This window comes from Balaenoptera acutorostrata, chromosome 1 (genome assembly GCF_949987535.1).
Source record: "Balaenoptera acutorostrata chromosome 1, mBalAcu1.1, whole genome shotgun sequence".
Taxonomy (NCBI): Eukaryota; Metazoa; Chordata; class Mammalia; order Artiodactyla; family Balaenopteridae; genus Balaenoptera; species Balaenoptera acutorostrata.
Genome location: NC_080064.1, coordinates 175,574,937 through 175,602,609, shown reverse-complemented (window position 1 = coordinate 175,602,609; position 27,673 = coordinate 175,574,937). Strand labels below are relative to the sequence as shown.

The window sequence follows — 27,673 nt, the reverse complement described above, 5'->3', positions numbered from 1 at the left end:
CTCTAGACCTCACATTGCTCCTTATAAAAGGAGGGTAGTGACATCTAGGTCACGGGATTGTGCGAATCAGGTAGGATGGCGGGTGTGCCGGGGGCTCAACCCTGTGCTGGCTGGCAGCGAGCGAGTACCCACTGGTTGGCAGGTGCTAATATTGTTACTGCCTATTTTGTAGATTCAAAAACTGGAATCTGGGGCGAGGAAAGCAAATGACCCTCTAGCAGCCAAGACTGCCCAGGAGTCCTGACCCACTGCCTCACCTCCGTGGGTCTCCAGGGCAGTCCCGCTCTTGGTGCTGCCTGGACACGAGGTACCCCCAGTGGTTCCATCCACGTCTCTTCCTGCTGCCCCTGAGAGAGCCCAAGCCCCTCTCGTGACCTGCGACGGCCCTGCGAGGAACTCGTCATGCTGACGGAGTGAGTGGCCATGGAAGAGCCGGCTCAGGTTCCCATCAGGCTGATGGATGTAGCCGGCTTCCAAGTGTGCACATCACCCTCCCCGGCCCCTAAAGCCTTCCCATTTGAGAGGGAAGAGACCCAAGACACACAGCAACACCCGCAGGCTGCCTCTGGCTCAGGGCAGGGATGGGTTTGCAGCCGTCTCGGTACCTCTGCAACCCCTAACCTGATTTCCTCATTTCCCAACAGAGAAATGAAGGTCTGGCATGGAGTAGTGATCGCAGTGGTGTCTCTGGTACTGCAGGCCTGCCTCATCGCAGCCGTCAACTACCTGCTCAGCAGGCGCATGGGTAACTGGCTCAACATCCTCTTGCCTCCTGGTTCCCTTCAGGGACCACTCCCGAGCCTGCAGCAAGATGAGCCCCCTTTGGAGCCCCCGAATATCACTTGAAAACCTACTTGAGGAATCCCTGGCCAGATGCCCCTTCACTCCACCAACCTCTAAGCCGGTAATCCCCACTCTGGTCCAACCTATCTGCGGTTGGGAATGATGGCTCAGAGTCCTTCCACTACCCAGACAAGCTTCTGCCTAGAGACAAGCTGCTGCGACGCTCATGAGGGTGCGCTCACTTAACCTGAGCCTGGTGAACTTCCTTCATCCCTGCCAAGGGACTTAATGTGAAGAAATGGCCTTGAATTACAACAGAAGGGTGAATGGTATGGTTAGACTAAGAGATTAGCTTAAATTCCTGAGCTGATTTGCAGTGGAAAGTAGGAAGCTCGGTCCAGGGAAGACATTACAATTAAGGAAAAAAATAAACTGCTTTGGCTGTGTTAAGACAAGGGATTGGGCAAGATGGTGTAAGTCTAAGCTACTCTAGTCAATCATTCATTCATTCATTCATTCAATACAACAGGGAACAAAATAAAAATCCCTGCCCTTATGGACCTTACATTCCATGGGTAACACAGACAATAAACAAGTAAAATGTGTGTTAGGTTATGGTAAGTGCTAGGGAGAAAAAAAATGAAGCAAGGCAAGGAGATACGAATTGGATGGGGGTCAGCATCCCTGAGATGCTGACACTTGAGTCTAAACCTGAGGGAAGTGAGGAAGTGAGCCACACCTACAAAGGCCGTAAGCCAGGAGAGTTTGTTCATAACAGCAGAAGCAAAGGGGCTGGGTAGCTGGAGCTGAGGTGCGGCAGGAAGAGGAAGGAGGAGTGAGGCTCAGAGGGACTTGGGCTTTTACTCCAAGTGAGGCGAGGGGCGTTGCAGGGTTCTGAGCAGAGGCGTGCTGAGGTTTGAAGAGATCCCTCTGATCAATTTTCCCTAATGAGAGCTGTGCTCACAGACAGGATGTGCCTCACTTAGTGAACTCTCACTTTTGACTCTTGCCCTGTCCCCTCTAGCCAAGGAGAATGAGCGGATACTGAAAAAGGCCAGGCTCCAGGTCCCCAGGCCCAGCCCTGCCCACTACTGCCCACCTGCTGCCAAGGAGATGAAGGAGACTCGGGCAGAGAGAAGCACTCCTGTGCCTGAGCCCCGTTACCCGCGTGAGTACAGGGGTGGGGGGAGAACTTGTCTCAAAGCTTATTCTGCTCTGTCTGGACTCCCGGGGAGCCTCCCTGCAGCAGCCCTGGTCTGTCCTGCCCAAACCACTAGCCCGAGGATTCCTCACACCCTCCCCAGTACAGGCCAAGCCAGGCCCCCATTTTCAGAAGGTGGTTCATCCTATCCAGTGGGGCAGATTGCGTTGGGTTTGTGTGGGTCTAAGTTCTTCTCTAGCTTTGGTCCTGTGTGAACGGCTGCCACGGAGGACTGGGGGCTGTCTCTGCTCCTGTCTTTGTGATACTACGGCATCTTTTCTTCTGCCTGCCCGTTAGTGGTGGAGCCGAGATTTCAACTGCCTCTGCCTGCCCCCAGCCATGGAATCTGGGCACTTTAATAAATCTGAGTCTTGGTGATGGTTCACATCTATATCCCCCTCCGGCAAGTGAACCAACAGGAACATCACGTGCTCGTTTTCTCTCTCTTTCAGCTTGGGAGACCCACCAGGTCACTATTCGCACAGTGGAAACTGCCGCTTCCACAGCAAGAGAGTCACTCACCAGAGATTGCTCTTTCCACTGCTTTATCTTTTGGTTGATTTGAGTTTGCTCTGTCCTTCTAAATTTTATCTTTTCAGTTGGAGAAATCTGGTTGTCAGGCTTCCTCGCCACCCAGATAAGGCCTCAATGCACGTGGGAATCAGAAGATGCCATTTGCATGAACTCACGGTCTCAGTGGAAGGGGAGAGGCATGGGCCTTGCCACAACCCCTGACCCTGATGCTTCCCTGAAGCCTGGTCAGAATCAAAGACTCCATGGTTGGCAGGGACCCCAGAGATCATCGTCCAACTCTCTGTGTTACAGGGGACAAGACCAGGGCACAAAAAGGAATGTAACCTTGCTGGAGTTAGTGACAGGTTTAGATGAGAAGCTGTGCCTGTGATTTCTGGGGCCAGAGCTCTTTGCCTTGGGCCGCAGCGGCTCAGCATGCCCTGCCTACTCCCCTTCCAGCAGATAGCCCTCCCCAAGCACAGTCCAGCCTGGTGGGCTTGGTGTTACTTTTAGATGGAGCTGGACAAAGCAGCAGTGCCTGGACTCTTGGACATGTTCCTGGTTATTTTGGGAGGCTCCCGCCTTTCTCTGTTCTATTCCTTTTTTCTCTTTGGGGGGCTCTGTATCTCTCTTCCCCACTCCTCTTTGAGTTCCTCTCTCTGCCTCTGTCTTCATCTCATTCTCCCTTCCATTGCCTCTATCCTCTCTTTACACCCTTTGACTTTCTTTAGAAGAAGAACAGTTTCTATTTCACCCTAGATGACAGTGACACGTCCTCAGACAGCTCCGACAGCTCGGACGGCTCACCTCCCACCCACCAGGTAATGGACACTCCTAGTGATCCCAGCCCTCCATATGCAGTCTGGGGTCACCGTGGCTCCAGAGATGGGAGCAAGGAAGGGGGTGCTTCTGGAGGCATTACCTCATCCTTAGGTGAGGGTGGTTGGGCTTCCATTCCCAGGCCCGTATCAGCACAGAGCATCCAAACAAAGTGGGTCTGAGTGAACTATAAAAATGAAGGTGCTAACAGGAAACCCCTTGCTCCCCATGTCCCAGTCACTGACCAGGGTCCACTCTGAGTGCTGACCTCACTTGGATTAAGTCTCCATGTCTTTCTTCCTTAAACCCATACATTCCCACAGGCACAAGGAGCAATCTTCCTCATTGCCCTGGCCCTGCTCTCAGACACAGCTACCCGGGACCCAGGTTCTTTCCCATCCAGCCTAGGGCGAGCCTCTTTGAGTGAGAGTTGAGTACCTCCTCCAAACATGGTAGGGATCTTGACCAAATTTCTTTGCTTTTTTCCCCTAAGGCCACCAAGGATGTGAACTACACACAAGTGGTCTTTTCAGCTCCTGGAGGACAAAGAAATGACTCTGTCCTGGACTATGAGAACATAGAGGAAGCCACAGATTACATCAATGTCAAACCAAAAAGCCACAAGCCCAGTTTCTGGACTTCTGTGAACCCTGGTGTCTTTGAGCGAGTGGAATACCCAAGTGGCCATGTGAATTCTAGGCTTTTTAATGGGGTGTAGTTCCTTATGAATTCTTGCACTTATTTTGTAGGGGGACTAGTGTTTGGGGGTTTTTTTTGACAAGGAAATAGGAGAAAAAGTATGCCTGTATGTCAGCAAGGAATATTCAGATTAGGAAGAACTTCCAGGTTAAGTATGAAAACATTGGCGCATATCAGTAGAGAAAGTGATGAAGTCTCTCTCCATAAAAAAATTTTTAAAGATTTTAATCAACTGTAGTAGAGTTCTGTTTGACAGTCTTATGATTAAATGCCTCTCTGAGCTATTTAATTATTGGCAATAAACAACTGCCTTAAAATTTTTAAATAAAACAGCAACCACAGGTCCCTCTTTTCCTCTGGCTTAACCTTGCATGCTGTTCCTTTATTAGTATTGTATCTTGCTGAGTAATCCTGCTCTGCCCTCAGAACTTTAAATAGTGCATTTGGAAAGCTCACCATTACTTAACCTTTGAATCTGCTGTTCTTAGAAAAGAAAGATGAGAGTAGTAAATGCCAACTAGCATCACAATCTGTTATTCCAAAAAAACTTTCCAAATTCAATCCAATAAAAATCAATATCCATTCTTGGTTTGTGGTTGTTGTTGTTTTTACTTTTACTACCAATTAGTAGTAAAAGAACACTTTCTTAACTTGATTAAGAACAGCTTATCTGAAACCAGCTAATGGCATGATATTTAACTGTAAGGTCCTAGACGCAGTCTTATTAAATCATGGAACAAAGTAGGAATGTCCAAAAGCCTAACATTTCTTTACTATCTAACATTGTTCTAGAAATTCTAATCAGTGCAGTAAAACAGTTAACAAAAATCAGGCTATAACTATGGAAGAGGAGAAGTTTGTCATCGTTTGCGATATGCTAGGGAATTAACTATGTTTTAAAATTAATAAAATGCAGTTAGCAGTGACTAGATAAATATACAACTTACTTTTCCCAACAGCTAATTAAGACACGAAATGAAAAAAAAAAAAAAATTGCTCACAATAACTAAGCAAACATCTCAAAAACGGAAACCCTATTATAAAGCAGAAACTAACACACCACTGTAAAGCAATTATACTCCAATAAAAATGCTAAAAAAAAAAAAAAAGGAAACCCTAGAAATACTCCTAGCCAAATTCAAACCCCAGATGAGTGGCATTCAGGTCTAAAGACCATTCATTAGCTGTGCGCCATCTGCTGGCTATAAATGACCTTTCTAGCCCTGGTACTGAGTGGGTTGGGGGGGAGGGTCAGGGGCAGCTTTCATCTTCCCAGGTTCCTCTTCCCCAAGATGACCTGAAGAGATGGTTTTGAGTTTCTGGGGCTGGAAACTTTTGACACATGTCCCTACACCTTTTAGCTACCACTGTTCTTCCTCTCCTACTATTGTTTGAACATTTGTGTCCCCCACCAAAGTTATATGCTGAAATCCTAATCCAAGGTAATGGTATTGGGAGATGGGGCTTTTGGGAGGTTATTCGATCATGAGGGTGGCAACCTCCTGAATGAGATTAGTGCTCTTAGAAATCCACAGAGCTCCCAGCGCCTTCCATCATGTGAGGATACAATGAGAAGTCTGCAACCCAGAAGAGGACACTCACCAAACGTGCTGGCACCCTCCAAAACTATGAAAAATGAATATCTGTTGTTTATAAGCCACCCAGTCTATGGTACTTTTTAGGAAGCCGTAGGGACCAGGACATCTCCTTAGAAAGTTTTTCTTCTTTTTATTCTTCCAGTTTTACTGAGATATAATTGACATACAGCCCTGTATAAGTTTAAGGTGTACAGCACAATGATTTGACTTACACACGTCATGAAATGATTACCACGATAAGTTCAGGGTGCATCCATCGTCTTGCATAGACACAAAATTAAAGAAATAGAAAAAAATGTTTTTCCTTGTGAACTCTTTACTCTCTTAACAACTTTCACATAGAACATACAGCAGTGTGTGATAGATTTATCACGTAGTACATTGCATCCCTAGTACTTACTATCGTGTAACTGAAAGTCTGTACCTTTTGACTGCCTTTATCCAATTCCCCTCCCACAACTCCCACCTCTGATACCACAAATCTGATCTCTTTTTCTATGAGTTTGTTTGTTTGTTTTTGTAGTATAATTGACCTATGCACTATGTTAGTTCCTGTTACACAACATAGTGATTTGATATTTCTATACTTTCAAAATGATCACCCAGTCTAATCACCCTCTGTCACCATACAAAGATATTATGTATTATTCCCCACACTGTACATTTCACACCTGCAACTCATTTATTTTGCAACTGAAAGTTTGTATCTCAATCTCCCTCACTTATTTCTCCCCTCACCTCACCCCTTCTCCTCTGGCAACGATGTGTTTGTTCTCTGTATCTATTACTCTGTTTATGTTTTGTTATGTTTGTTCATTTGTTTTGTTTTTTAGATTCCACGTATAAGTGAAATCGTACAGTATTTGCCTTTCTTTGTCTGACTTACTTCACTTAACAGAATACCCTCTAGGTCTATCCATGTTGTTGCAAACTGCAAGATTTCATTCTTTTTATGGCAGAAAAAGATATACGCACTCCTATGTTCATGGCAACATTATTTGCAGTAGCCAAGATATGAAAGCAACTTAAGAGCCCATCAATAGATGAATAAAGAAGAAGTGGCTATATATATACATATATACATGTATACGTATATACGTGTATATATATTGTAAATGATATATCCAGTAAGGGAGATATCCATATATCTCCCTTACTGGATATATCACTTGCAAATTTCTTCTCCCATTCAGTAGACAGTCTTTTTTTTAATAAATTTATTTATTTATTAATTTATTTAATTTTTGGCTGCGTTGGGTCTTTGTTGCTGCGCATGGGCTTTCTCTAGCTGTGGTGAGCAGGGGCTACTCTTTGTTGTGGTGCGCAGGCTTCTCATTGTGGTGGCTTCTCTTGTTGCGGAGCACGGGCTCTAGGCGTGCGGGCTTCAGTAGTTGCAGCACGTGGGCTCAGTAGTTGTGGCTCGCGGACTCTAGACCCCAGGCACAGTAGTTGTGGCACACAGGCTTAGTTGCTCCATGGCATATGGGATCATCCCAGACCAGGGTTCAAACCTGTGTCTCCTGCATTGGCAGGCGGATTCTTAACCACTGCGCCACCAGGCAAGTCCCAGTAGACAGTCTTTTCATTGATAGTTTCCTTCATGGTACAAAAACTTTTAATTTGACGTAGTCCCAATTGTTTATTTTTGCTTTTTTTTCCCTTGCCTGAGGTGACATATCCAAGAAAAATGTTACTAAGACCAATGTCAAAATGTGTACTGCCTATGTTTTCTTCTAGAAGTTTTATGGTTTCAGGCCTTGCATTTAAGACTTTAGTCCACTTTGAATTTATTTTTGTGCCTGGTGTGAGAAAGTAGTCCAGTGTGATTCTTGTGCATGTAGCTGTGCAGTTTTCCCAACACCATTTATTGAAGAGGCTTTCCTTTCCCCATTTTATATTCTTGCCTTTTTTGTCATAGGCTAACCCACACTTCATATGTGTGGGTTCATTTCTGGACTCTCTATTCCAGGGGTCCCCAACCCCCAGGTCGCAGACCGGTACGGCAGACTGGTACCGGTCTGTGGCCTGTTAGGAACCGGGCCACACAGCAGGAGGTGAGCAGCAGGCGAGCGAGGAAGTTTCACCTGCTGCTTGCTCCCGATTGCTCGCATTACCACCTGAATCATCGCTTGCATTACCGTCTGAACCATTGCTCACATTACTGCCTCAAACATTGCCCCCATTGCTCGCATTACTGCCTGAACCATCCTCCCACCTCTGTCCATGGAAGAATTGTCTTCCATGAAACTGGTCCCTGGTGCCAAAAGGATTGGGTACTGCTGTTCTTTTCTGTTCCATTGATCTATGTGTCTGCTTTTGTGGCAGTACCACGCTGTTTTGATTACTGTAGCTTTGTATTATAGTTTGAAATCAGGGAGTGTGATATTTCCAGGTTTGTTCTTCTTTCTCAAGATTGTTTTGGCTATTCAGGGTCTTTTATGTTTCCATACAAATTTTAGAATTATTTGTTCTAGCTCTGTGAAAAATGCCATTGGTATTTTGATAGAGATGGCACTGAGTCTGTAGATTGCCTTTGGGTAGTATGGTCATTTTAACAGTATTATTTCTTTTTTTTTTTTTTAATAAATTTATTTATTTAATTTTTGGCTGCGTTGGGTCTTTGTTACTGCATGCAGGCTTTCTCTAGTTGCAGCAAGCAGGGGCTACTCTTTGTTGCAGTGCACAGGCTTCTCACTGAGGTGGCTTCTCTTGTTGCAGAGCATGGGCTCTAGGCACACGGGCTTCAGTAGTTGTGGCGCACAGGCTTAGTTGCTCCGTGTCATGTGGGGTCTTCCCGGACCAGGGCTTGAACCCGTGTCCCCTGTATTGGCAGGCAGATTCTTAACCACTGCGCCCCCAGGGAAGTCCCTAACAATATTATTTCTTTCAATCCATGAGCACAGTATATTTTTCCATCTGTTTGTGTCATCTTCAATTTCTTTCATTAGTGTCTTATAGTTTTCCAAGTACAGATCTTTTACTTCCGTAGTTATATTTATTTCTAGATATTTTATTATTTTTGATACAATTGTAAATGGGATTATTTTCTTAATTTTTCTTTCTGATAGTTTGTTGTTAGTGTATAAAAATGCAACCAATTTCTGCATACTAATTTTGTATCCTGCAACTTTTCCAAATTCATTGATGAGCTCTAGTAGTTTTTTGGTGGCATCTTTAAGATTTTCCATGTGTAGTATCATGTCATCTGCAAACAGTGACAGTTTTACTTCTTCCTTTCCAGTTTGGATTCCTTTTATTTCTTTTTCTGGTCTAATTGCTGTGGCTAGGACTTCCAATACTATTTTGGTTAGAAGTGTTGAGAGTGGGCATCATTGTCTTGTTTCTGATCTTAGAGGAAATGCTTTCAGCTTTTCAGCATTGAGCATGATGTTAGCTGTGGGCTTATCATATATGGTCTTTATTATGTTGAGATATGTTCCTTCTATAACCACTTTGTTGAGAATTTTTGTCATAAAGGAATGTTAAATTTTGTCAAAAGCCTTATCTATATCCATTGAGATGATCAAATGACTTTTATTCTTCAATTCATTAATGTGGTGTATCACATAATTTGTGGATATTGAAAAATCCTTGCACCCCTGAAATAAATTTCACTTGACCACGATGTGTGATCTTTCTAATGTATTGTTAGATTAGGTTTGCTAGCATTTTATTGAGGAGTTTTTCATCTATGTCCATTGGTGATATTGGCCTGTAATTTACTTTTTTTGTGATATCTTTGTCTGGTTTTGTTAGCAGAGTGCGGCTGGCCTTGTAGCATGAGTTTGGAAGCATTCCTTTCTCTGCAAATAATTTGAGAAGGATAAGCATTAATTCTTCTCTAAATGTTTAATAGAATTCACCTGTGAAGATGTCTGGTCCTGGACTTTTGTTTGTTAGGAGTTTTTTAAATTACTGATTCAATTTCATTACTGGTGATTGGTCTGTTCATATTTTCTATTTCTTCTTGATTCAGTCATGGGAGAGTGTACATCTCTAGGAATTTGTCCATTTCTTCTAGGTTGTCCATTTTATTAGCATATAATTGTAGTAATCTCTTTTGATCCTTTATATTGCTGTGGTGTCGTTTATAACTTCTTTTTTCATTTCTGATTTTATTTATTTGGGCCTTCTCTCTCTTTTTTCTTGACGAGTCTGGCTAAAGGTTTATCAGTTTTGTTGAAGCTTTTCTTAATGGGGAAAAAGAGATTCTACTGATTAGAGAGGCAGAATGAAGACTAACCACTACCAAAGTCAACAACAATGACACCATCTTTGCAAACAGAAATAAAACCCTACTTTTTATTGATCTCTTTTAAAAAGAAAAAAAAAAAAAGAGAATTCAAGAGTGTGCTGAAGAGATTCAGCAACAACACACCCAAGAGAGACTGGGCAGAGATACTGCTGAGACAGTTCCCACACCAGGAGAGGGGACAACTGCAGTAGCATGGACAGAGCACCTGCTTTCTGCAGAATTCTGGATAGGCCCTGGGAGTTAGGAGGATCAAACACAAAAATAAGACTTGATCATGTGAATGGGGTCAAGGCATGTATGACCTAGTTGTGGGGACAGGCAAGAATATGTACAAAACAACATGTGACAAGGGAGAATTAACACAGAGCAATGAAACCAGAGCTCATCAATGTTTAAGTAGATTGAGTATAAGAATGTTAAGATCAGGTGGGTCTAATCAGAAAGAAACATCTCAGAGGGAGGTGGTTTCTCACCTCAGTTTAGGAAGAAGGATGGACAACTGATGGATGGGAGAAGAGGCAGAGGAAAGGGAGCAGGCCTGACGCAACGGAGGGACTCAATAAATTCTCCAGGGACTGACCTGAACTGAACTCAGAAGCAGTGATGATACTTGGGAGCAGGATGTTGATGTCAGAGAAAACAGAGACAAGAATGCCACTGACGCAGCTCTACCCACCACCAGAGCCTCCCATCAAGCCTCTTAGCCTCAACCACCAGAGGGCAGACAACAGAAGCAAGAAAAACTACAATCCTGCAGCCTGTGGACCAAAAACCACAGCTACAGAAAGACAGAGAAGATGAAAAGGCAGAGAGCTATGTACCAGATGAAGGAACAAGAAAAAACCCCAGAAAAACAACTCAATGAAGTGGAGATAGGCAACCTTCCAGAAAAAGAATTCAGAATAATGATAGTGAAGATGATCCAGGACCTCGGAATAAGAATGGAGGCAAAGATTGAGAAGATGCAAGAAATGATTAAAAAAGACCTAGAAGAATTAAAGAACAAACAAACAGAGATGACCAATACAATAACTGAAATGAAAACTACACTAGAAGGAATCAATAGCAGAATAACTGAGGCAGAAGAACGGATAAGTGACCTGGAAGACAGAATGGTGGAATTCACCGCTGCAGAACAGACTAAAGAAAAAAGAATGAAAAGAAATGAAGACAGCCTAAGAGACCTCTGGGACAACATTAAACGCAACAACATTCGCATTATAGGGGTCCCAGAAGGAGAAGAGAGAGAGAAAGGACCAGAGAAAATATTTGAAGAGATTATAGTCGAAAACTTCCCTAACATGGGAAAGGAAATAGCCACCCAAGTCCAGGAAGCGCAGAGAGTCCCATACAGAATAAACCCAAGGAGAAACACGCCGAGACACATAGTAATCAAAGTGGCAAAAATTAAAGACAAAGAAAAATTACTGAAAGCAGCAAGGGAAAAACGACAAATAACATACAAGGGAACCCCCATAAGGTTAACAGCTGATTTCTCAGCAGAAACTCTGCAAGCCAGAAGGGAGTGGCATGATATACTTAAAGTGATGAAAGGGAAGAACCTACAACCAAGATTACTCTACCCAGCAAGGATCTCATTTAGATTTGATGGAGAAATCAAAAGCTTTACAGACAAGCAAAAGCTACGAGAATTCAGCACCACCAAACCAGCTCTACAACAAATGCTAAAGGAACTTCTCTAAGTGGGAAACACAAGAGAAGAAAAGGACCTACAAAAACAAACCCAAAACAATTAAGAAAATGGTCATAGGAACATACATATCGATAATTACCTTAAACGTGAATGGATTAAATGCCCCAACCAAAAGACATAGACTGGCTGAACGGATACAAAAACAAGACCCATATATATGCGGTCTACAAGAGACCCACTTCAGACCTAGGGACACATACAGACTGAAAGTGAGGGGATGGAAAAAGATATTCCATGCAAATGGAAATCAAAAGAAAGCTGGAGTAGCTATACTCATATCAGATAAAATAGACTTTAAAATAAAGAATGTTACAAGAGACAAGGAAGGACACTACATAATGATCCAGGGATCAATCCAAGAAGAAGATATAACAATTATAAATATATATGCACCCAACATAGGAGCACCTCAATACATAAGGCAACTGCTAACAGCTATAAAAGAGGAAATCGACAGTAACACAATAATAGTGGGGGACTTTAACACCTCACTTACGCCAATGGACAGATCATCCAAAATGAAAATAAATAAGGAAACAGAAGCTTTAAATGACACAATAGACCAGATAGATTTAATTGATATATATAGGACATTCCATCCAAAAACGGCAGATTACACGTTCTTCTCAAGTGCACACGGAACATTCTCCAGGATAGATCACATCTTGGGTCACAAATCAAGCCTCAGTAAATTTAAGAAAATTGAAATCATATCAAGCATCTTTTCTGACCACAACGCTATGAGATTAGAAATGAATTACAGGGAAAAAAACGTAAAAAAGACAAACACATGGAGGCTAAACAATACGTTACTAAATAACCAAGAGATCACTGAAGAAATCAAACAGGAAATAAAAAAATACCTAGAGACAAATGACAATGAAAACACGACGACCCAAAACCTATGGGATGCAGCAAAAGCGGTTCTAAGAGGGAAGTTTATAGCTATACAAGCCTACCTAAAGAAACAAGAAAAATCTCAAGTAAACAATCTAACCTTACACCTAAAGAAACTAGAGAAAGAAGAACAAACAAAACCCAAAGTTAGCAGAAGGAAAGAAATCATAAAGATCAGAGCAGAAATAAATGAAATAGAAACAAAGAAAACAATAGCAAAGATCAATAAAACTAAAAGTTGGTTCTTTGAGAAGATAAACAAAATTGATAAGCCATTAGCCAGACTCATCAAGAAAAAGAGGGAGAGGACTCAAATCAATAAAATCAGAAATGAAAAAGGAGAAGTTACAACAGACACCGCAGAAATACAAAACATCCTAAGAGACTACTACAAGCAACTTTATGCCAATAAAATGGACAACCTGGAAGAAATGGACAAATTCTTAGAAAGGTATAACCTTCCAAGACTGAATCAGGAAGAAACAGAAAATATCAACAGACCAATCACAAGTAATGAAATTGAAACTGTGATTAAAAATCTTCCAACAAACAAAAGTCCAGGACCAGATGGCTTCACAGGTGAATTCTATCAACCATTTAGAGAAGAGCTAACACCCATCCTTCTCAAACTCTTCCAAAAAATTGCAGAGGAAGGAACTCTCCCAAACTCATTCTATGAGGCCACCATCACCCTGATACCAAAACCAGACAAAGACACTACAAAAAAAGAAAATTACAGACCAATATCACTGATGAATATAGATGCAAAAATCCTCAACAAAATACTAGCAAACAGAATCCAACAACACATTAAAAGGATCATACACCACGATCAAGTGGGATTTATCCCAGGGATGCAAGGATTCTTCAATATACGCAAATCAATCAATGTGATACACCATATTAACAAATTGAAGAATAAAAACCATATGATCATCTCAATAGATGCAGAAAAAGCTTTTGACAAAATTCAACACCCATTTCTGATAAAAACTCTCCAGAAAGTGGGCATAGAGGGAACCTACCTCAACATAATAAAGGCCATATATGACAAACCCACAGCAAACATCATTCTCAATGGTGAAAAACTGAAAGCATTTCCTCTAAGATCAGGAACGAGACAAGGATGTCCACTCTCACCACTATTATTCAACATAGTTCTGGAAGTCCTAGCCATGGCAATCAGAGAAGAAAAAGAAATAAAAGGAATACAAATTGGAAAAGAAGAAGTAAAACTGTCACTGTTTGCGGATGACATGATACTATACATAGAGAATCCTAAAACTGCCACCAGAAAACTGCTAGAGCTAATTAATGAATATGGTAAAGTTGCAGGTTACAAAATTAATGCACAGAAATCTCTTGTATTCCTATACACTAATGATGAAAAATCTGAAAGAGAAATTATGGAAACACTCCCATTTACCATTGCAACAAAAAGAATAAAATACCTAGGAATAAACCTACCTAGGGAGACAAAAGACCTGTATGCAGAAAACTATAAGACACTGATGAAAGAAATTAAAGATGATACCAACAGATGGACAGATATACCATGTTCTTGGATTGGAAGAATCAACATTGTGAAAATGAGCATACTACCCAAAGCAATCTACAGATTCAATGCAATCCCTATCAAATTACCAATGGCATTTTTTACGGAGCTAGAACAAATCATCTTAAAATTTGTATGGAGACACAAAAGACCCCGAATAGCCAAAGCAGTCTTGAGGCAAAAAAATGGAGCTGGAGGAATCAGACTCCCTGACTTCAGACTATACTACAAAGCTACAGTAATCAAGACAATATGGTACTGGCACAAAAACAGAAACATAGATCAATGGAACAAGATAGAAAGCCCAGAGATTAACCCACGCACCTATGGTCAACTAATCTATGACAAAGGAGGCAAAGATATACAATGGAGAAAAGACAGTCTCTTCAATAAGTGGTGCTGGGAAAACTGGACAGCCACATGTAAAAGAATGAAATTAGAATACTCCCTAACACCATACACAAAAATAAACTCAAAATGGATTAGAGACCTAAATGTAAGACTGGACACTATAAAACTCTTAGAGGAAAACATAGGAAGAACACTCTTTGACATAAATCACAGCAAGATCTTTTTCGATCCACCTCCTAGAGTAATGGAAATAAAAACAGAAATAAACAAGTGGGACCTAATGAAACTTCAAAGCTTTTGCACAGCAAAGGAAACCATAAACAAGACGAAAAGACAACCCTCAGAATGGGAGAAAATATTTGCAAATGAATCAACGGACAAAGGATTAATCTCCAAAATATATAAACAGCTCATTCAGCTCAATATCAAAGAAACAAACACCCCAATCCAAAAATGGGCAGAAGACCTAAATAGACATTTCTCCAAAGAAGACATACAGACGGCCACGAAGCACATGAAAAGATGCTCAACATCACTAATTATTAGAGAAATGCAAATCAAAACTACAATGAGGTATCACCTCACTCCTGTTAGAATGGGCATCATCAGAAAATCTACAAACAACAAATGCTGGAGAGGGTGTGGAGAAAAGGGAACCCTCTTGCACTGTTGGTGGGAATGTAAATTGATACAGCCACTATGGAGAACAATATGGAGGTTCCTTAAAAAACTAAAAATAGAATTACCATATGACCCAGCAATCCCACTACTGGGCATATACCCAGAGAAAACCGTATTTCAAAAAGACACGTGCACCCGAATGTTCATTGCAGCACTATTTACAATAGCCAGGTCATGGAAGCAACCTAAATGCCCATCAACAGACGAATGGATAAAGAAGTTGTGGTACATATATACAATGGAATATTACTCAGCCATAAAAAGGAACGAAATTGAGCCATTTGTTGAGAAGTGGATGGATCTAGAGACTGTCATACAGAGTGAAGTAAGTCAGAAAGAGAAAAACAAATATCGTATATTAATGCATGTATGTGGAACCTAGAAAAATGGTACAGATGAGCCAGATTGCAGGGCAGAAGTTGAGACACAGATGTAGAGAATGGACATATGGACACCAAGGGGGGAAAACTGCGATGAGGTGGGGATGGTGGTGTGCTGAATTGGGCGATTGGGATTGACATGTATACACTGATGTGTATAAAACTGATGCCTAATAAGAACCTGCAGTATAAAAAAACAAACAAAACAACTAATACTAAACTTTCATTGGGTTATTTGTATGGAAATATGTTAATATAAATGTTTCAGACATTACATGAAATTTCTAAAAATCTTATATTTGTATTTGTATGGAAATATGTATGGAAATATGTTAATATAAATGTTTCAGACATTACATGAAATTTCTAAAAATCTTATATTTGTATTTGTATGGAAATATGTATGGAAATATGTTAATATAAATGTTTCAGACATTACAGGAAACGTCTAAAAATCTTATATGTTCTGGTATAATGTTATAAGTAATAATCCTAGTTATTACTTTAAAATGTATATCTCAGAAATAACTAATTTTCTTGTCAACTGCATTATTATGAACTTTCATCAAATCTTTAACCATGGTCATTTTTAAGTCTTTTGTCATTTACAGACAGTTCTGGGTGTACTCTGATGATTTTGCAAATATGTTCCTATAAAAGGGTTTCATCTTCAAGAAATTCATGGAAAAGACTCTGACAAGTACAGGTTTCTGGTAACTGACTGTACTGCTGAACTGAATGAATAAGCATTTTCAGAACTCTAATGAAAAACTGATGAACTCATAAAAGTGCTAACAAAAGATCAAGATGAAAAAAAAAAGAAATTAATTACATGGGACTGAGTGAACTGATGAGGATGAGTATAATTTTTGTGACTTTCTGTCTGAATTAAAAAAAAAAATCCCACAAGGACTCAGAGGAAAAGAATATACAAATCAATTTTCACTGCAAAGTAAAGGAGCTGTTACAGTGGAGGATTACTGGACTGAATGTCAATATTATGACATAGTATAAGTGTGTTTCATGTTTGGTAATTGCAATCATTGTTGCTTTTGTTGTGGTCATCCATGTACAATGCTTGGTGTCAGTCTATTTATCTCTTGTAAAAATAAAATACAGTGTGTGTGTGTGGGAAAAAAAAAAGAAAAGAAAAAAGAATGCCACTGACCACCTGATTAAGGTCAATAGTGAACTTCTGCTATGATTGGCTTCAAAAGTATGACTTTCACGGCAGGTAAGTATATCATAGAGGTTAACATTAGCATTCACCCCAGTTGCTTATAAGGGGAAGGCATTCTTGGCAACTGCTGTTTAAGAATAGAGTTGAAAGTGTGACTCCAAGTGACTTACAGAGGTTTGACTGACCATCAATGGTGCAGATGACTTAGATGACCTGATAAGGGAAGAGGAGGACTGATTTCACATCCTAAAGAGCTTGGGCCAATAAGCTGATGACTGGGGCCAGCTAACAATATGACCTGATCCTCATTGCTAGCCATGTTACTAGAAATAAAATGGCTTTTTGTTTGTGATACCTCTGTGAGCTTAAAGGGTTAGCTGCTTAAATCCGTATAAACGGTTGCCTGTACGAGTAATCACCATTTGAGGAGCACAGCTTCTGGTACGATGAAGTCACTCTCTCCCATGTTGTATGTCATCAGAACCTCCAGGGAAGAATCATGCTGCCCCACTCTGGGCTCCTCTGTGGCTAAAGACTGGATAAAATCTCTCCAAAACTATCTTATACCTAGGTACTGATAAACTGATTTGCTACTGGCAACCAGTAGAAAGTTGATTACATGCCAATGATGAACTGGGAATACACAGTAGACTAGAGTAAATGTGATCTGTCTTCCATGAATTTTTATTCTAAAGGAGCAAGCACCCAATGCTCACCATAGAACTGAAGCAGAATTCCATGAGGGACACTAACTTATTGGCCAGCAAGACCCACAGGGTGAGGAGGTATTTTATGCTCAACATCAGTGGGATATTTGCTCTCAGATCAGGACAGTCTTCCTGGTCCAGAGGGGCCTCAAGAGGCCTTCTTACCCAAGCCCCTGGCCTCTAAACTAAACACATTATAATTTCATCATTGAGGTCCCCTACCTCCCTCATACACTCACCCTTTCAGGAAGGAATTTCTATACTCAGGCCCTTACCCTGCAGAAGAAACCTCTTGTTCTTTGCCCCTCCTTGCCAAATACATCCTCTGTGAACTTAGACGAAAAGAACTGCACGTCCAAGTATCTCAACAGAGCTGGTCAAATGAGAGATCAAGACTCTAGAACTTGAGGGAAAGTTAGTATGGCATAAGAACTGGAAGACCCATGTGACTTTCCCAGTAGGTCCCTGTGGGTCATTACTGCTTCAGACACACTTTCAGCTCCACACTGCCACCATGTGGCCCCAGGGCAAATCCCAGGTCACTCTTGTCTCCTTTTCCCTCTTAAGTGAATGTAAGGGTACCAAGAAGGTGGTTCCCCGCCCCTCAACCTTCCCCTTGGCCCTGTCCTGTTCAAGGAGATCACAATTTTATTTTAGCCTACATATTCCATTGTCATTGCTCATAGGAAACAAAGATGCCCAGAAATCTCCTGGTTATTAAGTAGTTGTATTGGTCAATTTCAACCACATGTCTGGGTTCTGGACCCAGGAGTGAGTTGCTGTGGCCTAGGTTGAGGCTAGAGCCCCTCGATAGATAAAATACCTATTTACATACAAAACACAGAGTCATCTGCAAAATTACTGGCCTATACCAAACAACATAAAAAGCCATTCTGAGAAATGCCCACAGTCAAGCAATTAACCTCCTCCTTCCATCTTCTGCCCTGCCCACCCCCCAGACCCCTGCTCCCACATGGGTTCCATGGGACTGAAGTACTGTATTTCACAGAGTCCACAGGAAGGCATAAACATTTTACAAAATTGCTCAGCCCAGGGACAGTATCGCTCAGTTTTTCCTGGGGTGAGCTGTCAGAAATGAGATTGACCCAGAGAGCACGGGACCTCCTTCTTGCTTCCCACAAGGCCCACCTCCCTGGACCCTATCCAAGGCCCTGGCGCTGGCTCTGAATGCCTGTGAGAGCTTCCTACAGGGACTGCAAAAGCCATCATCCATAGATCCAGACAGGATCCTGCCATTTCCTTCAGGAGCCTCCTGGAATAGGCTCCTGAAGCCCCCAGCCCAGTGTCCAGCTGTTCCCCATTGCCCTCATCATAGGACAGCACTAGCTTTCTGGAAAAGGTCAATTGCAGCCTTTCCATGGGAGGAAGAGGGAGGGCCCCAAACCACCACCACAAGTAAATCCGCCCTCATGCGATGCAAAGTTGGAAATATAATAGTGGGATTATGTGCTACTCTTTGCTATAGAAGGCACAGAGTAGGCATGGAAAGGGCTCTAGCCAATCTTGATTCCAGGTCTCTTCTCGCCTCCCTACTATAGAGTCTCCTGGGCCCAGTGCCCTGGAAGTCACCCACTGGATGCAATCCCGAGCCAGGCCACTATCTTCTCTAACGTCAGTAGAGTGTTGTATAGTCTACAGCCTCACATCCGTGCCCTCCCAACAAGGCGGGCATCGTTATTTCTATTTAACAAATGAGGTGTCTGTTGCTCAGAGAGATTGGATAACTTGCCCAAGTTCAAACAGGTAGAAAAGAGGTGAGATCAGGACTCAAACCCAGGTTTGGGGGTACAAGGCCGGTATCCCTTGTACCTCCCAGTCATCGTGATGAGCAAAGATTTACTTAGTACCTCCTATGGGCACCAGGGTCAGGAACTGTGGTCTGAAGTGGAAGCAGAGGAAGGAGCACTTCAACAGCTCACGCTGGCATGGGAGGCTCCTCAGCCCAGCTCCATCAGGACAGATGGACAGGGAAGAAGTGGTTGGATGTCAGGGACTGACATTAGCAACAGGGTGCAGTGAAGAGAGACAGTGGGTTCCCACATCCACCTTGAGCCTTGGTCTCATTAGGGTTCTGTGTCCCGCTCTCCACTTCTCTAGTATTGAAGGGCTGGGGTGCTTTGTTCACTCACAACACTCAGCTTAGGTTCTTTTCTTTTAAGGAAGCCTAATGAGACTTCTTAGAAGTAAGTGGCCTCTTAAAGAAGTGTATCCCCAAAGCCACAGTCACTCCTCAAAACCTCCCTAGGAGTGGAGGGCAGAGAGTGACTGCTCCCTAGAGCGCTCTCAGGAGCTCTTAATTAGATCAGCAATCCCTACATTAGTAGGGGTTCATTCATGTGTTTCGTATAGTTCAAGAGTTTACAAACCACCTGCATACACACAGTCCTATTTGACCCTCATAATGGAGAAAGCAAGGCCATTGGTGGTGACATGGTGGTAGAACCAGGACCCAGTTCTCCTGACTTCAGCTGATGGTCTTTCCACCATCAAGACCATCGCTTTGATTAGAACCAGAATCATGGTGGGGAGATTATCCCATGGTATAAATCCCACTGGGGATAATGAGGAGCAGGACAAAGCCTCAGATTCTACCTGCCAGGCTCTCTTGGCATCAGCGTCACAGAACTGAGGGCAAAAGCGGACAGTACGGCCAAGGCAGGAACCAAAGTCACCAGAATTGAGTCAAAGGGCATAAATGTCATTGTCATGAAAATACAACAATTCTTCCAGAGCCTATTGGTTAGAACGTCCTTAGAGAATGCTTCTCCAGTCTTGCAAAGTCATGAAAGTTTCAATCTGGGAAACACCTTAGAGATCAACTCTGTTCTACAGGTGAGGAGCTGAGGCCCAGAGAGGGAGGTGACTTGCCCAAGGTCATACAGATACCCCACGGCAGAGCCGAGTTTCCAGTCCTGGGCTCCTGATTTGATCACGGCAAGCATGTGATTCGTGTGGAAGCTTTGAAGAGCCTCAAACAAATCCAGAGCCATGACTGAGTCACACTTTCTCAAAGGATGTCTCCTCTGTGCATCCCCAAGAGGCAGGAGCCATGTGGACCCCTTGAGGGGAGGAGGGAGAGCGACCAATCCCTGCTGCCTCCGAGGCTTCCTCCCACTCAGAATTTTATTGTGACCGTTTTCATCTCCTCCTTTCCTCACTCTTTCTTCTCACGCTCACCCCCCGTGGGTCATTCCACTGAGAATATGCAATACTTTGCCCCGTCACCCACCCTAACTCTAAACGAGGTGCGTGGGGAGAAGAGAAGTAGCGCTTGCAGAGTTTTGACCAGTTACCAGGTGCTGTGCTAACCCTGCATTTCCCTTCGGTAGACAGGTGGGCATAGCAGGCGAAGCCCTCACACCTATTCACTTTCTTCATTACACAATCCTCTCTCTGCCAAAAAAAACCCCAAAAAACAAAAACTCAGGACGCAAACAGGGTCCTTCTCGAAGGTTTTCACTCCTTCCCTCTCCTGGTTGAACTGGGATGCGCTAGTCAGGTTAGGATGGGACAAACCAGATAGGAGACCAGCCTCTGAGTCCCTGCTGCCTGTGGACCCCCAGACAGGACAGCCCTAGGCCTGTCAGATCTGGGGCACCACATCTACCACACGTGTGGTTCCCAGACACCCTGTGAATATGGCAGGATCAGGGAAGCAGACAGTCTGCTTCTCTCTGACTCCGAGCACGTGAGGTTGGGAGCAAACGACGGCAGCTGTGTCACCAAGAGTAGGAGCAGCCATTCTGGCCTCCTCGCCCTGCCTCAAACTGGGCTCCCCTAACTCCAGCCCTGTGCTCCCAGCACTTACATCCAGTGCTGAGATGGGTAGAGGCCCTCTGCCACACTCCAGGGAGCGTTCCCTAAAAGATGCTGGTCTCGGTGATGGTGTCCCTGTCCACCTGCTCTTCACCCTTCAGTGGGTCTTCGGGCCCCGGCCTCTGGCTGAGTCTGGGGCTGAGGCTGAGGGTGGGCAGGACACTGGAGCGGATCAGCAGCATGGCGCGGCGGCTGGACGGGCTGCCGCTGGAGAGCTGCCTGCACATCCTGGGCCCCGGCCCCCCGCAGCAGGCCAGACGGCAGAGGGAACGCGGCCACAGGTGGCCGTTGAAGCCCATGTAGATCCAGGGGTTGCAGCAGCTGCTGAGGTTGCCCAAAAGCATGGAGATGGTGAAAGACACATTGGTTGAATCTGCCGAGAGAGAAGCACAAGAATTTCAGAACTTGAAGAGACCTGGGAAAGAGTCCCGGTCCCTACTGAATGGAGAAGGAAATTGAATCCCAGAGAGGACCTGGGACTCACATCGGGTTCTATAATTAGAAAGGAACAAAGCTGGGGCATGAACCTGGGACTCCTGACTCCAGAGTCTTGCCTCACTGATTTATTTGTTCGTTTTGTACTACAGGGTGACGACAGGATCCGAGGCTTGCTCTGAGTTGACTTTTAGAGGTGCAAACATAGTCCGGGAGAGGACCGGCCCAAATAGGAGACACTGTCTTTGTTCCAAAACCTCGATCTTGAATCCCCTAATGGATGTACAGCTAGGATGAAGCAACTTCTATAAAACATACAGGAAAAATAACCATGATTCTAGCCACGTTCAGGCACACCTCCATCCCCACTTATGTCATAGATACGGGTGCACATTGCCTTCCGAATTCTGTCCTCCTTGACCCCTAGGGGTCAGTCCCAGTCATTCTGTCATTCAGTCATTTTGCATGTGAGTATCGACTGTGCCAGGTCAGTGATAGGGACCTGGTAGGGCGATCAGTGGAGCCTGACAGCCCTACAGGTCCCATGATGTCATCTCCAACTGTGCACCTTCTAGGTACAGAGCATCCAGGCATCCTGTTCCAGACGAGTACTTGTTCTCTGTCATCAGAAATTACATCCAAAGAATGCACCATCCTTGGCGGGTGGGGGAGCTAATTTCTCTCTTGGGCAGTCAAAATGTGAGAGTTCAAAGACTCTGATAAGATTTCTTCCAGATACAATACTCTTTCTGAAAATGAAATGAAACTTCTCATGACAACAGGAAAGCTGCTGGGATGGGCCCCGTCCTCCTGCTAGATGCACCACGGCTACAGTTATGGCGTGGGTTGCATACTGAGTTACCCTGCTCTTCAGTGGAGGCTGTAGAATCACTGAGCACAATGCTTAAGCTGGAAGGAACCTTAGAGGTGGAATCACCAAATACAACGTCAGAGCTGGAAGGAACCTTAAGGGTTATGGCATAGACTTGAACCTAGGTCTTCCCTCTTCAAAGCAGCCATCCTGCACCCTGCCACCATTTCAACCAACAAACTCAAAGGCAAAGCTCAAGTGCCTGCTCTGTAAAGCACCATGAAATCTTCCGATACACAGATTTCTCATGCGCCTCTCCCGAGGGTATGCTCTCCAGTGCGGTACTCATAGCCCAAGAGAAGGGAAGATACAGGGTCAGAATGTTTGAGAGAAGGCTTGAATCATAGAGTTAGGAAGCTGAAGGCACCTGGGCCTGGACGGGCAGGTCTAGGGCACAGAAGTGAGGGCAAGGAGGGAGCATCTGTAAGTGGAGGAGGGACCATCTTCAGCAACAAGCACAGCCTCCTTCAGGCTTGTCTGGGTTCTGGCCTGCTCCCCAGTTAACTTAATACCCAGGGGCTGCAGAAGACTTGGGAAGTTACTTTGGCTAAGGGGTGGTATTCATCCTGTCTGCTCCATCGACGTACATATGTAGTGCCTAGACTAGGCCAGAGACTTAGGGGTTCCAGAAGTTTCTTCACTTGGGAAACATCTGTTTGATTTGGCCTTGTCTGAGCCAGGCCCAGTGCAGGGGCTGGAGATGGGCCCGGAGCACTGGAGTCTGCAGAGGCTTCACCTCTCAGCCCCCGAGGGCAGATCCACTACTAGTCCTGGCCAGCCGTTGCACTGCATTCTGACGGAAGCTCAGCTGACAGTCGGGGGCAGGGCCAAGGGCAAGGATACAGACAGCTTCTCACCAAAGACTCAGGGACAGGCGGCCAGGAGGCTAGTTTGCTGTGGAGGGAAACTGAGTGTACTGGAAAGTAAGTCTAAAGTAATGAATGTCAGCCCGACTCAAAGGTCCCAGAGGGCTTCCAATTTTCTGAGGGAGCACATTTTCTGAGGTATACTTAGTTCCTGTACTTTATACTCAGTGAGGCTCTTGGTAAGTGGTAAGTCACTGTATACATGGGTCTCTGGGACAGGCTGATGATGACAGTGAGTACGGCAGGCGAGCAGGAAAGCCTGCGCTGGCTGAAAGGCAGGATCCCCATCTTCTTGTAGGTTCCTTGATAAAGGGGTGAATGGCCTTCTCACCCCTGGTGCCATCAGCTCAGCTGTGATCGTTGGGCATAAAGCCATGCCACGGTTAAAGCTTGGCCCGTCAAGACCTTGATTCCATTCCTGGCTCCATCTCTTACTAGCAGTGGCACTTCGGACCAGTTATTTCACCTCTCTGAGTCTCAGGTTACTCAGATGTAGAGACGGTCACCCCGAAGTAGCACAAGGCCTGAATGTGTTTGGCGCTAGAAAGCCCTCCTTCCTTCTATTCTGTGCTTGACTAGAGCAGGGAGGTCCCTACAGGTGGTTAGGATTAATACGCTCATTGCTTTAAGGGTAATTTATAAATAGTCTCTGGTCCAGATTGGTGTCTGAAAGGTGGTTAAGAAGGGGTATGATGGGACTGTGAGAGTTCAGTATTGCTGTCACACTTCTCTCACAGAGTTGTGTTAACAACACGAACAGCCTTCCACTTACTTCATCTCTCCAGAAGAACAAAGCATTTGGCTTAAGTGTGTCCTAGGATGAGCAAAATGAGATTAGAAACAAAAGCACAGGGAAGGGGGACCACTCCCTAAGAGCTGGTAGGAAGTGGTAGCCAGGGTCTGTTGGCCAGTGAACCCTCGGGAAGCTTCCAGAGGAAACTGTGCACAGGGCTTCCCTAGGGCAGTCACATGCTGCACCCATTATATACCCCGAGCTGTGCATAAGATGTGATGCACTGCAGAGGACACAGTCACCCCTCTTCACAGACTTGTCCCCCACTTAGGGGAGCGGGAACAGATGTCTTTGAATACCTCTCTCCAACATTTTGGGTGCCCAGACACCGCGTCTACCTTTCTGAGGACAAGTTCACCCCCAAATGGCCTGACAATCTGGCAGTGTCTAAAACTTAGGAGGCTGCCATCTACCTCACTCCAAAAAATGACCAGAACAAGGCCTTCTATGTGCCAGCCGGAACACAGTCCCATTTTGTTTTTCACGTAGGAGGAAGGGCCCTCTCCTCATCACTTTCAGAGCCAGGATTATGGGGGCGCGGGGGGCAGGAGGATGTAGTTGAGGGAAAAAACGAGGAGGCACCAGGTTTGGGTCCTACTTTTCGCTTTGCTGTGTGGCCTTGGGCAAGTCATGTTTTCTCTCTGAGCCTCTGCTTTCTCATTAGCAAGACAAAAGTGTTGAACTTGAAATTTCAGGGTTGTGCACCAAGGCTAATTCATTGAAAGTGGCTGTTGAGAAGGAGTTCAACATCATGTTCAGTTGCAGGGGGGAAGAGTGCTGAGAGATGTAGTTCATGGGCCACAAATTGCCATCCTGGATGGAATCATTTGAAAATCCCTTTCAAACATCTAGCAAACTGCGAGTTGCTCGGCCAAATCTACTAATGGTCATATATTTTTAGGGCCAAATAGTATTTTAAAATGTTTACATTAGTTACCAAAATTTTAAAATATGGAAATTCACGCAAAAGATACTCACATGGCATCTTTTGGCTGGAAGGGAGTTGCAGCTGTCCCTTTTTACATGGGACAGGCACCATCTTTCCTAACTGCTTCACTTATTTGTTACCTATGTGGCCTTGTGAGCCATTGTGACCCTGTCCTAATACTCTTGTGCTCTCCTCTCCGCATTTTTCCACCTCGTGCTCCCACACCACCCCTCACCAGACCACACACTTGCCTTCATCAGGGGCATTCTCGTCCCACACAGACCACATCTGGACGCTGAAGAAAGGCGCCCAGCAGGCGATGTAGGCCAGCACAATGACGAAGGTCATCTTCACAGTCCGGATCTTGGCCCGTGAGATGGTGCTGGTGCTGCTGACCCGGGATGGCAGCCCCCGTGTGGCTGCAGCTGGTGCAGAAGGAGGTGAGGGCCGGTTCCAAGTCCTCCAACCCCCTCCTTCTACCTTCCAGGCCCCGGTCTTGACTTTTAGGTTCTTACAGATTTCATGGCAGATGAGGCTGTAGCAGGCCGTGAGCATGGCCACAGGCAGGATGAAGATGGCCAGGGTGGTCCAGGTGATGTAGGCCCGTGGCCCCCAAGGAAAGCGGAAGTCTGCCCAGCAGTCCAGCACTCCAGAGCCCTGGATCACCTCTCGTAAAGAAAAAATGAAGACTTGAGGGAGGCTGAGGATGGCAGCCAGCAGCCAAGGAGCTGCAATGAGAGGGTAGGTGGACCGGCTGGGCTGCTGGAGGCTGCACAGGGGGTGACAAATGGCCAGGTAGCGGTCAAGCGTCATGGCCAGCAGCATGTAGGTGGAGGCGAACATGCTGAGCACCTGCAGGTACTTGATGGCCCGGCAGAGGGGGTCAGGGCCCTGGAAGCGGTAGGTGATGTCCCACAGCAGCTGGGGCAGCACCTGGAAGAGCGCCACGCCCAGGTCCGTCAGGGCCAGGTGCAGCACGAACAGGTGCATGCGGGAGCGCTTGCGGCCGGGCTGCCCCACCGTCAGCAGCACAGTCAGGTTGCCCCCTGTCGCCAGCACCAGGACAGTGGCCAGGACGCCGATCTCCACCTTGGCCAGCTCCTCATCCCGGCCCAGCCAGGGTGCGGTGGCATTGGGGACAGAGAGGGTGCTCCCGGGCGTGGGGCTGGTGATCCAAGGAGGCCCAGGATCCATGGTGGAAGTTTGCTGGGAGGGAACGGGAGGAAGGAGAGGGATGGATGGAGAGTGTGAGTGAGTGGAGAGGTTGGTTGAAGGAGATGGAGTGGGGAGGGAAAGTTTTAAGATGGAAAAAAGGAGAAGGTTGGGGATGACCGGGAAAAGGCTGAAACTGGGTGGAAATCGTTAAGAAGATGGGGGTAGAGAAGACGATGGAGAATGAGATAAGGAAGGAGAAGATGCTGATCCCAGAGAGGGGAGGGGGAACCCAGGAGCGAAGGGAAGGAGGGGTCAGGGAGGCAAGGTGTCAGGAAAGGAAGAATGGATGAGGCTGTGCATGGTGAGGCCTCTGGAAGGGAAAGAAGGCTGGGGCAGCTGGCACCACTCCCAAATCCACCCCAAATTCACTCTCTCCAAACTTTTCTGGAAGCGGAAAGCGGATGTCCCTAAGCCTGGTTGGAGGCGCGCTCCCGGCCATCGGTGTCGCCCGCCGGCCTGGAAGCCCCAGCCGAGCCCACGCGCCCCGGCCGGCGTGCGGCGACCAGCGGCAGCTGGAGCGCAGCGGCTCGGCCGAGCGAGTTTTATGCTGTAGCGCAGCCCGAGCGCAGCGGCACCTCGGCGCGCCGGTTGGCTCCTGCAAAGGAGGGCGGGGTGACACCCACAGGAGGAAGGACCGAGAGCCTGGGTGGAGGGGTGGGGGTAGGTGTCGGGGGAGGGTCCTGGAGGAGGGACAGAGGGGCGGTGGACCAGGGACAGGGAGCCAGAGAAGCGGACGAGGCGAGCAAGCGCTCACCAGCCGGCGCGACCCACGGACCCTCAGACAGACAGATAACCTCACCCTGGCTCGCACCTGGAACCCCCGGACTGTCTCCCGAGACAGGTGCACACCCGGGGGACGGGTGGTGGCCACCCACCTATGTGGGGACTCCAAGGCTGCCTGCTCTGTTCGGTCCCTGAACGGGGCTCCCCGTTAGCCCAGAAAGGTCCAAAATCTGCAGGGGTGGCCAGGTGGGCGAGGCAGGGCCCCAGACGGAGCCCACGGCCCTTGGGGGTGACGTCAGACCACAGACTCTGTTGGAGACTTGGAGCCATAAAGGGGGGGAAGAAAATGCGAGGATGTGTTTGGAGAGGGGTCAGTGGTGGTGACGGGAGAGAAGTAGGGGTGGGAGCAGTTAGACCTGGAGTCCTGAGCTTCAGGGGAAGGTTTAACCCCCAGCCCCCCCCCTCCCGCCGAGTCTTCCACCAGCAGTAGCCTCAAGGCAGTTAACCACCCTGTGAGGTAGAAAACTGAGGCCGCAGAAGTCATGTGACTTGCTCTAGAAGATCACGGAACTAGTAAAGCAGTGTGCTTTTCCTAGAGCAGCCTTGACTAACAGCCAGTGTGTGAGAGGCACTGGAGCAATAAAAATAGACCCCCAGGGCCCAGAGGAAGCT

At 45.6% G+C, this 27,673-nt stretch overlaps 2 protein-coding genes across 2 annotated transcripts; one reads left to right on the top strand and one right to left on the bottom strand.

Annotated features, from left to right (window-relative positions):
• The first annotated feature begins 334 nt into the window (after nt 1-334).
• On the top strand, nt 335-4,684 carry RHEX (regulator of hemoglobinization and erythroid cell expansion). The gene is made up of 5 exons (XM_057529478.1): nt 335-413; nt 645-745; nt 1,808-1,951; nt 3,257-3,318; nt 3,810-4,684. The coding sequence occupies exons 1-5, from the start codon at nt 403-405 to the stop codon at nt 4,032-4,034; spliced, it is 543 nt and encodes a 180-aa protein (XP_057385461.1). The 5' UTR covers nt 335-402; the 3' UTR covers nt 4,035-4,684.
• Nucleotides 4,685-21,068: 16,384 nt separating this feature from the next.
• On the bottom strand, nt 21,069-26,257 carry AVPR1B (arginine vasopressin receptor 1B). The gene is made up of 2 exons (XM_057528291.1): nt 25,315-26,257; nt 21,069-21,543 (listed from the first exon to the last, which is right to left on the bottom strand). The coding sequence occupies exons 1-2, from the start codon at nt 26,255-26,257 to the stop codon at nt 21,215-21,217; spliced, it is 1,272 nt and encodes a 423-aa protein (XP_057384274.1). The 3' UTR covers nt 21,069-21,214.
• Nucleotides 26,258-27,673: the final 1,416 nt, after the last annotated feature.

Coding starts and splice junctions, on each gene's coding strand:
- AVPR1B (XM_057528291.1), bottom strand. CDS start 26,257: ATGGATCCTGGGCCTCCTTGGATCACCAGCCCCACGCCCGGGAGCACC. Junction 21,544..25,314: donor CGAGAATGCCCCTGATGAAG/GCAAGTGTGTGG, acceptor CTCTCTCGGCAG/ATTCAACCAATGTGTCTTTC.
- RHEX (XM_057529478.1), top strand. Junction 1,952..3,256: donor GCCTGAGCCCCGTTACCCGC/GTGAGTACAGGG, acceptor ATTTCACCCTAG/ATGACAGTGACACGTCCTCA. Junction 3,319..3,809: donor GCTCACCTCCCACCCACCAG/GTAATGGACACT, acceptor TTTTCCCCTAAG/GCCACCAAGGATGTGAACTA.